This window comes from Phyllostomus discolor, chromosome 4, assembly GCF_004126475.2.
Source record: "Phyllostomus discolor isolate MPI-MPIP mPhyDis1 chromosome 4, mPhyDis1.pri.v3, whole genome shotgun sequence".
NCBI lineage: Eukaryota > Metazoa > Chordata > Mammalia > Chiroptera > Phyllostomidae > Phyllostomus > Phyllostomus discolor.
In genome coordinates this window covers 108,683,901-108,695,292 of record NC_040906.2, presented here as the reverse complement: position 1 = coordinate 108,695,292, position 11,392 = coordinate 108,683,901, and the positions used below count along the sequence as shown (strand labels likewise).

At 60.6% G+C, this 11,392-nt stretch overlaps 2 protein-coding genes, 1 long non-coding RNA gene and 1 pseudogene across 10 annotated transcripts in view; 2 read left to right on the top strand and 2 right to left on the bottom strand.

Moving 5' to 3' along the window:
- Window positions 1-2,141, bottom strand: part of LOC114494945 — a 40,812-nt pseudogene extending 38,671 nt beyond the window's left edge.
- The window catches only part of LOC114493931 (patr class I histocompatibility antigen, A-126 alpha chain-like), a 189,334-nt gene that overhangs the window by 99,520 nt on the left and 78,422 nt on the right, over window positions 1-11,392 (top strand). Inside the window, exon 8 of one of the 2 annotated variants that reach the window (XM_036024008.1) lies at window positions 9,870-10,032. The exons of the other annotated variant lie outside the window; for it this stretch is intronic. Coding sequence (XP_035879901.1) covers window positions 9,870-9,874 — 5 coding nt within the window. The 3' untranslated portion in view covers window positions 9,875-10,032. Of the gene's footprint in view, window positions 1-9,869; window positions 10,033-11,392 lie in introns of those variants that run through there. 2 annotated transcript variants of the gene reach the window in all.
- LOC118500172 lies at window positions 4,055-10,295 on the bottom strand. Its single transcript, XR_004902720.1, has 3 exons — window positions 10,116-10,295; window positions 10,049-10,062; window positions 4,055-4,067 (listed from the first exon to the last, which is right to left on the bottom strand). It is a non-coding gene; the product is annotated as an uncharacterized LOC118500172 (long non-coding RNA).
- Window positions 6,949-11,392, top strand: part of LOC114490215 (patr class I histocompatibility antigen, A-126 alpha chain-like) — a 223,389-nt gene continuing 218,945 nt past the window's right edge. For 3 of the 7 annotated variants that reach the window (XM_036024002.1, XM_036024003.1, XM_036023999.1), the window contains exons 1-5: window positions 6,949-7,063; window positions 7,260-7,529; window positions 7,720-7,995; window positions 8,599-8,874; window positions 8,957-8,984. In XM_036024002.1, coding sequence (XP_035879895.1) covers window positions 6,991-7,063; window positions 7,260-7,529; window positions 7,720-7,995; window positions 8,599-8,874; window positions 8,957-8,984 — 923 coding nt within the window. In that variant the 5' untranslated portion in view covers window positions 6,949-6,990. Of the gene's footprint in view, window positions 7,064-7,259; window positions 7,530-7,719; window positions 7,996-8,598; window positions 8,875-8,956; window positions 9,062-9,496; window positions 9,530-9,667; window positions 9,716-9,869; window positions 10,033-11,392 lie in introns of those variants that run through there. The other 4 variants (XM_036024001.1, XM_036024004.1, XM_036024000.1 and 1 more) reach the window with 4 other exon arrangements.

Below are 11,392 nucleotides of genomic sequence, written 5' to 3'. Positions count from 1 at the left end.
TCTTTAAAAAAAAATTCCATCATTAATGCCTCTAGGAACCCGGCGTCCACCCCCATGGGTCTCTGGAAGTTGTGATGATTTTCACGGATCAGGGCACATTCCACACCTTCTGAGTCAGGTCTCTCCACAGCCCTGCTTGAGAAGTGAGAAGATGCATCAGCTTGTGAGCTAGGAAGCCTCTCTTACACCAGGCTTTAAGGGAGCTTCAAGACACTGCTCGGGCTGCTGTAACCACATACCACCGGCCGGGCGGCTTAAACAACAGAAGTTCCTTTTCTCACAGTCCTGGAGGCTGGAAGTCCAAGATGAAAGTGCCTGGGAATTTGGCTTCTGCTCCAGGGCCCTCTTCGTGGCTTGTGGACGGCTGTCTTCTCCCTGTGCCCTCACACAGCCCCTCCCCTGTGTGAGGAGGGAGGGGGAGGGCAGGGCTGGGTTTATGTATCTGAGGTCTTTTTCTCTATAAGCCCGCCTGACCTATCAGACCAGGGCCCCGCCCCATGACCTCAGTTAACCTTAATGGTCTCCTTAGAGGCTCTGTGCCTATATATAATCACATTGGGGCTGGTGTTCAACACACGAATAGTGGGGGACACAACTCTGTCCACAACAGGGGTCCCCTATGACATGTGCATTTGTTACCTACCAGCTGGTCTCCATTCCCTGAGCCCCTCAGGAAGTATGATGCCCGGTGCCTCCCCAAGCTCTGGTCTCACCATGAAGAGCAGCAGACAGGAGGCACCTGGCCACCAACCACCCCTCACGTTTTTGGGCTGGGGCTGGGGTCCTTCTAGGTCTTGGGGGTCATGGGTGACTGATGCTCAGATTGCAGCTGTTACTCAGCTGCTGCACATGGGGCTCTGGGGGACCCTGCCCTGGCTTGCAGACCCCCTGTTTGTTTGGGCTGCTAAAACAACACCAGAGACCAGCTATAAATGACAGAAATGTATTTCTCACAGTTCTGGAGGCTGAAAGTCCAGGATCAAGGTGCCAGCACATTCAGGGTCTGGTGAGGGCGACTTCCTGGTTCACTGGCGGCTGTGCCCTCACTGTGTCCCCTCACTGTGTCCCCTCACTGTGTCCCCTCACTGTGTCCCCTCACTGTGTCCTCTCACAGTGGGCAGAACAAGGGAGCTCTCTGGGGTCTCCTTTATCTGGGCTCCGCCCTCCTGACCTAATCACCTCCCAAAGGCCCCACCTCCACACACCAGCACATTGGGGGTTAGGTTTCAGTGTGAACTCTGAGGACACAAACATTCAGTCCATAGCACCCCCAGGGTGGTGGGCCAGTTGTCAGGGTAGAAATGAGATTTGGGGCCGAGGCTGACGGGTTCCTTCATTCAGGGACTGGGGGTAGCAGAGAGCAGGGCCTGGAGGGTCCAATCTGTGGATGTGGTGTGTGGATGACCCCAGAGGAAAGAGAGGGGATCCCAGAGTCCTCAGGGAGTGAGCTGCAGAAGGTGTAGGGACCGCCCCTGGGAAATGGGCAGCCTGGGTCCCATCACTGAGGTCCCGTAGCCCACAGTGGGTGCAGCCCACACCCACGTTCAGCACCGGGTCCTCAGTGGCCCTCAGCCTGGCCCAAGGGCTTGTCCTGTCCTAGGGCAGGGAGGGACCTCTGAAGGCTGTGACAACCTGCTACTCAGGACTGGGCGCAGACATGGCAGGGAGGTGCTAGTGCAGTTAGTGGGACCCTGGGATCCCCAGGAATGTGGGGCCAGGGCTCATCCCTGCAGGGACAGTGTAGCCCTTTGCTGTCTATGACCTGGAGGAGCCTCTCCAAACACAGACAGGTGTCCCCATGGCCAGCCCTCCCCTTGCTGCTCTCCTCCTGGCTCCTTCCTCTCTCCCCCCTGCAACCCCTGCCCCTCTGATGTGCTTACTTCTGTGTACCCTGACTTCCTAAGGACCATCCTCTCCTTCATCCTCGGACCTAATGCCCGAGCCCCCACCCCCATCCCATGTTCTGAAACTCACTGGACTGATTTCCAGGTGAGAAGCAGGAATAAGTGACAGAGACATGGGTGTCCAGGGTCCCATTCCAGGGGACTAAGGGCACCTAGTTGGTTCGTGGGGTCCATCCTGGACCTGGGAACCTGCAGACATGGCCAGGAGACCTCACCCTTCCCTGAGGGAGCGTCCATGGTGACTCAATGGGGAGGAAACACCTAAGTCGGTGTGGTTTTTCGGAAACACTTTGCAACCCGACCCTGACACTGGACAGGGATCCCCTATTGTGCTCAAAGCCCTGTTCTGGTGCTGGGAGCAGAGAGAGGCCCTGGAAGGTCCTGACTGAGCAGCAGAAAGGGGAGCAGGGACCTCTGTCGTCTGCCCTGTGGCCACACGGGGGCGCCGCCACACTGCTCCTGGAGGCTGACTGCGCCCTGGGAGGGTCTGTGCTGTGAGTGGTCAGAGGTGGTTGACCTGGAGGCAGAGCACTGGTCCTGGATGAAGTAGCTTCTGAGCAGTCCTGGACTCCACAGATGTCAAGGTCAGGGATGGGACAGGGACTGACAGAGAGGAGTGCTCAGGAGGCTTGGGCCACCTCTGGGGTTTCCACCTTCCCACTGAGACCCCTCTCTCCAGCCCCTTGATGGTGACCCCCCCAAACTGAGAAGAAACATTTTATCTACTTTCTGTTTTTCACAGTACACCCTCTTCATGTAGCAACAGTAACAATATTTGCAGAAGTTTTCCTCAGAAAGGACACATGAAAACCTGGTAATATGCTTCTCCCTGGAAGGGATCCTGGTGCCTATGGTCTGGGGAGGGAGGAAAGTTTCCCAGGTCGACTTACGTTGTCTGCAGTGAGCTTTTCTAAATGTTACATTTGCCAGGCCCTTTCCAGGTCAGGTCCAGGTGGCACAGCTGTGGCCATGTGACGGGCTTGGATCCAGGTCCTCCCTGTGTTCCTCTGGTCCAGGCTGTCATACCTCAGAGCCGGCACTGCTGGGCCTGAGCCTGAAAACCTGCCACCAGGCAGCCCCTCCATCCCTGGCAGTGTCCCCAAGCGTCCTCCCTGCACTGCCCCTGCCCGGGCCCCTCCTGCCTCCCTCCAACCCCACCCGCTTTGCTTTTGCTCACACCCAGTTCACTAACACACATTTTCAACGTCTTCATTTAATTGTTTACTGTCTGTCCCTCCTTGAGAACACAAGCTTTATGAGGACAAGGACAGGGATCTGATTTTCACAGCTGTATTTCCACGGCCCTGAAAGCTGATTTTAAAACATTTGAGTGAGTGAGTGAGTGACTGAGTGAAGGCACAGACTGCACACACCCTGCTGCTCACCAACACACAGACAGTGTGCCCACAGGGACACAGTCACACACACTGGCACACACACACTCACACACACTGATGTTCTCACACACACACTTAATCCCTAACTCCGATGTAAGGTCACACTGTGAACAAACACCCCATGTCAGCGTGCATCACCATTTCTAGTGTTTTCTCCACAGGACTGTGAGAGCTTACCTAAAAGACACCTGAAGTTTGAAAGACTAACATGGTGGTCACCCTAGGTTTAGCCATTTTGACATTCTGCCCTATTTACTGATGGAATGTATTTTTGTAATTTTTGCTGACACATTTGAAAATCACCTGCCAGCATCATGACCCTCTCCCCTGCATATTTCAGTATTTGTCTCTGAAACAATAGCCTTTCTCTACAAACAATATTATTACAGTCTAGAAAGTAACTGTAATTCCCTAAAATAAAATGTGAAAGTAACATAAACTTCTCTGCATTGTCCTGCAAATGTCCCCCATTTGGAGAGGAGGAAGCTCAGGGGCCCTCAGACTGACCCTGATGCCCCCACCAGCTCCTGGCACCCCTCCCTCCTTCCCCTTGACAGCCACACCAGGGAAACTGAAAGTAGGCCATTTCCCTCTCCTCCCTGTTTCTGTTTCTTAAACTCAGTTTTTGAAATGAAATCATCTCTTATTGGGAACAGCACCTCAGTGTCTACATCCTCCCCAGTGTGGGTACGCACATCGGGACTGTTGGGACGAGGACCGCGGCTGCCCTGGGCCTTCTGCCCCTCAGCAGGACAGGAGAGGGGGCCTGGCACCAGGGTCCCACCTGAGGCCCCAGAAGTCACACCTCCAACAGCAGCTGTCCCACTGAGACCTGGAGTGAGCACAGTCCCCTCTCTCAGGGTTAAGAGTGAACTCATGCACGCCCTCCAAGACCCTGCCTGTCCCCCAGGCCCTCCACCCTACAGTCAGGGGTCAGGATTGGGACTGAGACCCCCACCCGACCTCCTCATCCCCACCCACAGAGCCCCTGTAAGAGCCCAACCTCAGCTCCTCCCCCACCCCCTCACTCACTCACCACCATCCTCCCTGAAGCCACCAGGACCAACCTCACCTGTCCTTGTCCCTGTCTGTCTCAGTCACCCCGGTCCCCAAACACCTTGCACCTCATCTCCTCATGGGCTACAGGCTCTGCAGCCCCCACTCTGTCCCCTCACACACCGCCTCCTCCCCAACCCCTGAGACCTGCCCACTGTACCCCTGAGTGCTCAGCCCAGGACAGAACCTGCACAGCCCTCCCCCAGGACGAGGTCCCTGCACCTCGAAGCTCTGACAGGAGCCTGGGTCTCCCTGAGGCCATGGCTCCCTCTGAAGTCCTCCCATGGGTGTCCCCCCTCCCTCTGACCTGGTGCCCTGGGTGTGGAGGGGGTGGGGTCCTGGCTCCTCCTCTGTTTTGACCTGTTCCCCTCCCTCCTCCCTAGCACCCCCCCATGTGCCATCAGACTGGAGCCCCCACTCCCTCATCATAGGGATTCCCTGTGGACCCCAGGCCACTCCCCCATTTCTTTTACCTCCTGGCCCACTGTCACCTCCCAGAGCGCTGCCTCCTTGACCCTCAGTGACGACAACACCATCAGAAGTGGGAGACTGAACTGTGGTCCCCAGAGACGCCCAGCCTGGTCCTTGGAGCCTGTGAACAGCTTTCCTCACGTGGCAAAGGGACCTGGGTGATGTCATTGAGGTTAAGGACTGTGGGACAGGGAGACTCCCACATTACCTGGGTGGGCAGTCAGGTCACATGAACCCTAAAAGCAGAGTGGCCTGAGCTCCGCAAACACCGGCACGATTATGTGATCACAGGCTGTAATGTGAGGTCAGCAAACCTTCCTCACAGCTGTGCCTGTTTCCAGGCCCCAGTCATCACCCCAACAACCCCTGGAGCCCACTGGGGTCCCAGTCTGTGATCCTGCCCTCTGTTCACTGTCCCTCACCCCTCGGGGTCCCCTCCTCCCTGCTGTTAACCTCCATGAGGCATCATTTCACTCTGCCCCTTGGCTCCCCCCTGCTCTGTCAGCCTTGCCTGGGAACCCGCACAGCCGGTGACTCGACCTCCACCTGCCCCGCACCTGCCCCACCAGCCACAGGAGGCTGCAGCCCCACACAGTCACGCTGACGCTGCCACGTTAACATTGTGACCCAGACCACGGGGGGACCACATCGCTGCCCTCAGTCCTGTCCCTGCAGGGCTCCCTCAGGGTCCCCATCCTCTGCTCAGACACCCACCTCCCTCCCCCTTATTGCTGCCAGTGACCCTGTTTGCAGCTCCACTGGGAAAACCGGACACATCAAAAGACAATTATCACAGGTTCCCGACACCGTCTGCATGAGGACCTTCACCAAAGCGGAGCCATACAGGCTCCCAGCCAGAGCCGGTGCCCAGGCTGCTGCTGGAGGCCTCCCCCTTCTCCTCTGCTTACAGGTGCTGGGCCAGTAGTCCGTCCCTTCTGCTCTCCTGTCATCTCCCTCCTCCATCCGATCCCGAGTCAGCATGAGAAGGACACCCAGACCCCCCGCCTGAGGGAGTGGAACTGACTGATGTCCCCCTGCTGTGCTCTCTAGTGTGCTGCCCCTCTGCTCTGGGCCCTGGCCCCTCACAGGCTTCCTCCTGTCAAAGACTGAGAACAGCAGGGAAACTGAGGCAGGGCCACTGCTCCTCTGAGGGCTGACAGGCTCCAGGGTCCCCGGCGCCCTCTCTGAACGTCCCTCGCTCTGCCCTGGGTCCAGGACACCCCCGGCCACCCTTCCTTCTCCCCGTCCCGGGGGCGGCTGCCCGGAGCGCTCGCAGCTCTGAGGCCGGGCGAGCTCCTGTCCTAACGCGCAGCAGCGAACCGCTTCCCGGCTGCTCCGCGTTCAGGACGCGGGACTCACAGGGACGCACCGAGGGCTGCGGGGTGAAGGTCATTTCACAGGGACACCCCGAGTCACACGCACACTGGGCGGGGAGTGGAATTTAGGGTTTTGTGGGTCTGACTGCAGGGCTGGTCAGACACGTGTCTGACCGGAGGGGCCAAACCCCCCCTTTACAGATGGTCAGCTCCCTGACGGTCAGGGTCTCACGGACAACGAGGGGACTGGACCCTGAGAACCTCTGTCGGCGTTTCAGGCACAATTCCTCCGGGACCAACGAGAAAGCCCCGGTCCCTCCACCCCCGTTCCCAGGGCCGCTCCTCTCCGGGGTCAGGTCCCCAGGGGTGAGTTTCCTTCTAGAAGAGTCCGGGGGGCGATCAGGGGTGGGAGGCAGAGTCCGTGCCCGGGAGAGGGGCTCCGGGAACAGAGGGGAGGAAAGGGGCTGGGCCCAGCCTGGGGGTCGCTCCCTGGTTCCCCCGGACAGACTCGGGGCCCGGACTCGGGGACGCGGTGCGACAAGGAGCTCCCAGAGCAGGAGGAGAGGGATCGGGGCAAAGTCCCAGGGGCCAGGTCTGGAGCTCAGGGTCTGGGCCCGAGGGCGGAGTCTGGGCGGGGAAGCTACGCGCTGAGGGGGTCCAGCCTCCCGGGTTTTACTTCAGCGTCTCACAACTTGTTCGGGGCCTCCATCCCGGATACTGATGACTCGGGCCCAGTTGCCTCTCTCATTGGTGGCCGGTGTCTAGAGCAGCCAATCAGCGTCACTGCCGTCCTGGTTGTAAGTCTCCGCAGACCCGCCTGTAGCAGCTTCTCCCCAAACCCCGAGGATGCGCGTCAAGTGGTCCCCGAGCCTCCTGCTGCTGCTCTCCGGGGCGCTGGCGCTGACCGGGGCCGGGGCGGGTGAGCGCCGGGTCGGGAGGGGGCGGCCTCTCGGGGGAGGAGCGTGGAGCGGCTGGGGCGCAGGACCCCGGGGAGGGCGCGTCCCCACCGCCGCGGCCCGGATCCCGCTCCCTGTCCCCTATCCCGTCCCCTCGACCCCAGACCCGGGACCCGCGCCGGGCGGAGGGTCGCGGGTCTCACCGCTCCCCGCCCGCAGGTCCGCACTCCCTGAGCTATTTCCGCACCGTCGTGTCCCGGCCCGGCCGCGGGGAGGACTGGTTCCTCGAAGTCGGCTACGTGGACGGCACGGAGTTCGTGCGGTTCGACAGCGACGCCGCGAACCCGAGGGAGGAGCCGCGGGTGCGGTGGATGGAGCGGGAGGACCCGCAGTACTGGGACGAGCAGACGCGGAAAGCCGAGGGAAACGCACGGACTTTAAGAGGGAACCTGAACACGCGGCGCGGCTACTACAACCAGAGCGCGGACGGTGAGCGCGCGGGGCCGGGCCGGGCACGACCCCCATCCCCGCGGACGGGCGGGGCCGCCCCGAGTGTCCGCGTCCGAGCTTCGCCCCGAGAGGAGCCCGCGGGACTCTGACCGGGTTCCTTTACGGTGTAGGTTCGATCCCCGCGGGTCTGGTCAGAGCGGCGGCGGGGCTGACCTCGGGGCGGGGTCAGGGTCTCACACCATCCAGACCGTGCACGGCTGCGACGTGGGATCGGATGGATGCTTCCTCCGTGGGTATTACCGGTCCGCCTACGACGGCGCCGACTACATCGCCCTGAACGAGGACCTGCGCTCCTGGACCGCGGCCGACGCGGCGGCTCAGATCACCCGGCGCAAGTGGGAGGCGGGCGGTTGCGCGGAGCGCTGGAGGAACTACCTGACGGGGGAGTGCGTGCAGTGGCTCCTGCGGTACCTGGAGCGCGGGAAGGAGGCGCTGCAGCGCGCAGGTACCGGGGCTCGCGGGGCGCCCCCACCTCGGGCTGGGCTCCGACCGGGAGACGGGACGCGGGACCAGGGTCAGAAACCCCTCTGCGTCGGGAGACCGAGTCCGCCCGGACTTTCAGACCCGGGACCAGAGGGCGACCCGCCTTCTCTGAGAGACGCTCGGGGCGGGGAGGGGGGCAGCCTCTCCGGGACGGAGGGACGAGCGCCTAGATCTCCGGTCAGCGGCTCCCTCTGACCCTGGCGGCGCCCCGGCCCGTGGGGAGTTCCTCACTCAGGCCCGTTCCCGCCCCGCACCCGCGGGTCTCGGTCCGACCCGGCTCTCCGCAGCCCCGTGGCCGCCTTCCCACCGTCCCCCCTCCCCCCAGTCTGGACCAGAAACACTTTTCTTCAAGCGACCGGCCTGCACCTGCTCTGAGTCCCTCTGGTTCTAGAACTTTGTACAGACCACGGGGTCCCCCAGGTGCCTCTGTCCAGGCTGGGTCTGGGGTTTGCGCCCCACCCCCACCCCCTACACTGTCCTGTCCAGTCTCAGGACAGCCAAGGGAGCGCTGCTGGACTGCCCCAGGACCGTGAGAAGTTCCCGAATTTCCAACGTTTCTCCTCAGACCCTCCAGATGCGCAAGTGACCCGCCACCCCAGCTCTGAGCGGGAGGCCACCCTGAGGTGCTGGGCGCGGGGCTTCTACCCTGCGGACATCGCCCTGACCTGGCGGCGGGACGGGGAGGACCAGACCCAGGACACGGAGCTGGTGGAGACCAGGCCCGCGGGGGACGGGACCTTCCAGACGTGGGCGGCGGTGGTGGTGCCGCGTGGGGAGGAGCAGAGATACACGTGCCACGTGCAGCACGAGGGGCTGCGGGAGCCCCTGATGCTTGGATGGGGTGAGGAGGGGCCTCCCGGGACTTCAGCAGGGTCAGGGCGGGACCCGGGGGGCAGGGCCCTCACCTTCCTGTCCCTTTGCAGAGCCGCCTCCTCAGACCAACACCATCATCTTGGGCATCACTAGTGGCCTGGTCCTGCTTGGGGCTGCGGCGGCTGCAGCTGTGATGTGGGGGAGGAGGCACTCAGGTACGGTGGGTGGGGTCTCATTTCTTGTCCCACCGGGGGTCTCAAGCCCAGGAGGCGTGTGTCCCTCGTCATTAAAGGGAAGCATGGTCTTCACTCATGTGCTTGCCAGTCTGGGGCCCTGCTGGCTACACTGACTGGTTAGGAAGGCACGTGTGAGATAAGGGACAGATTCATCACCCTGATGACTCTGGGGATGGGGACCTGCTTCCCAACAGTCCCAGGTCCAAGGGGAGGGTCCCTGCTGAGGACAGACCTGCAGGAGGGCGGTGGGTCCAGTCCCTGCACATGAACTTCCCTCAGGTTTCCGGATCCTGCCCTGGGTCTGTGGTCAGAGTTCTGGAAACTTCTTCCCTGGGGTTCAGCACTAGGGCTTCCTTTAGGACCTCAGGGCCCTGCCTCCTCCCTGGTGTCTCACAGGATGTTTTCTTCCTGCAGGTGGGAAAGGAGGGAGCTGTGCTCAGGCTGCCAGTGAGTATGGAGGGGGGACCCCTGAGACCCTGTGTTGGTGTAGACGGGAGTCCATGGGGGACCTGCCCCTCCCCCCAGTTTTTCCTTTGGTCTCCTGTCCTGGGGGCTCTGACCACATCCTGTTTTGTGCCACCCCAGGCAGTGACAGTGCCCAGGGCTCAGATGTGTCTCTCACGTGTTCTATCGGTGAGACCCTGACACGGGGAACGTTGGGGCAGAGGGGATGGAACTGGGTAATGGGGGGACTCTATGTGATTATGGAACACAGGGTGGGCTGCTGGACAAGGTCACCACCTACAGCGACTGATGGACATTTGTTCACGATTATTTTCTTCTCCAGCGTGAGACAGCTGCCCTATCGGGGAACGAGTGATGGAAGGTTCCTCACACACACACACCCACCAGCCCCTGTTTGTGACTTCAGGGACATCTCACTTCTGCTTCTGCAACTGGCATCTGAATGTCTGTGTTCCCATGAGCATCACTGAGGAGGTGGGAGGAGGGCCCACCCCATCCAACAGCCCCTCCCCACACTCCCCTGATCCAGCAGGGGGGGGGGGGGCAGGCCCCCCCCTCCCCTCCCCACCCTGTCTGTGCTTCCTGGTGCCTGAGCTGCACCTTCTCACTCTCTTGTTAAAATGAGGCTCTGGATGTAAATTTGTTTTTTCAATTCTTGCCCTGAGTGGTTGATGTGTTAATTAAAAAGTTGAAGATCCTAAATTTTGAGAGGAAATAAATGGAATCATCAAGAACTTTCCAGAACCTTCTGTGTGTTTGCTGCGCTGAGTCTGTGGCAGGGACAGGAGAGGCTGTGAGGACCGAGCGTGGTCGGGGCTGTGCCCAGTCAGTGCTCAGTGCATCGTGGGCTTTGACATGGTCCCTCCTCCACTGGGTCACCCTCTGCCCCTTTGTCCTGTCCCTTCAGTAGAACCGTGTCCCAGCAGGACCTGGGATCACAGGAACCAGCATCACCCGGGCCTTGTAAACTGTCCCCGTGAAGCCCGTCTCCAGGACCACGGGCAGCGAGGGCTGTGTGAGGCCGGGTCAGCCGAGGCTCAGGCCTGGGTCAGACCCTCAGCCCCATCTTCTGGGTCTTTATTTGTTGCTTCTTTGTTTCTGTAGAGCAGCAGGACTGCGTTTGTCCTTGTTAGGAGTCCTGGTCTCATTCTCCTCTGGGTGTCCCCTGTCTGCCAGCAGCAGGGGTGTTTTGCCTGTCACTGTCCTCACCAGGTCCAGGGGTCCCTGCACACAGGAGTCTGGGGTGTGGAGAGATGAGTTGTCAGACTCGTCCTGCTGTTGCCTCCTCTAGGGCTTGGCTGACCTTTCATCTCGTCCTAAATTCTCAATGGAACCAGGTTCTGGACCAAGCAGGACTGGGATCCCATCATTTCCCATCCTAGATCAGTCCCCATTAGAATTCTGCTCTGCTTACCTGCACCTTCTTCCTGCCCTTTGCTGCAGTGCTGGCTGCGGTGCGCACTCCGGGATGCACAGAGTGGGGTCTGCTGTGGACTCGGGGGAGCAGCTCTGTGGGGAAAGTGCAGGGGCATCGATGTCGGTGTGAGTGCACGTGGTGTGGTAGCTGCCATGGAGCAGCTGTGGCTGAGGCCACATTAATACAGACACAGCCTGCAGCATAGGGAGGTGACCTACCCTGACCATTTGTGAAGCAGTGGTGGCTGTGTGACAGACATGTGGCACTGGGTTTGCATGTGGGGACGTCACTGAAGCACAGTCAGAATCACTGCCGGCCTCATGGGGCCCGTGCTGTGTGGGGAGACAGTGGGTGTGAGCACAGCACACAGGGAGGTATGTGTGGGAGGGGGACTGGTCTGGGAAACACAAGGGGGATGGTGGTCCCCA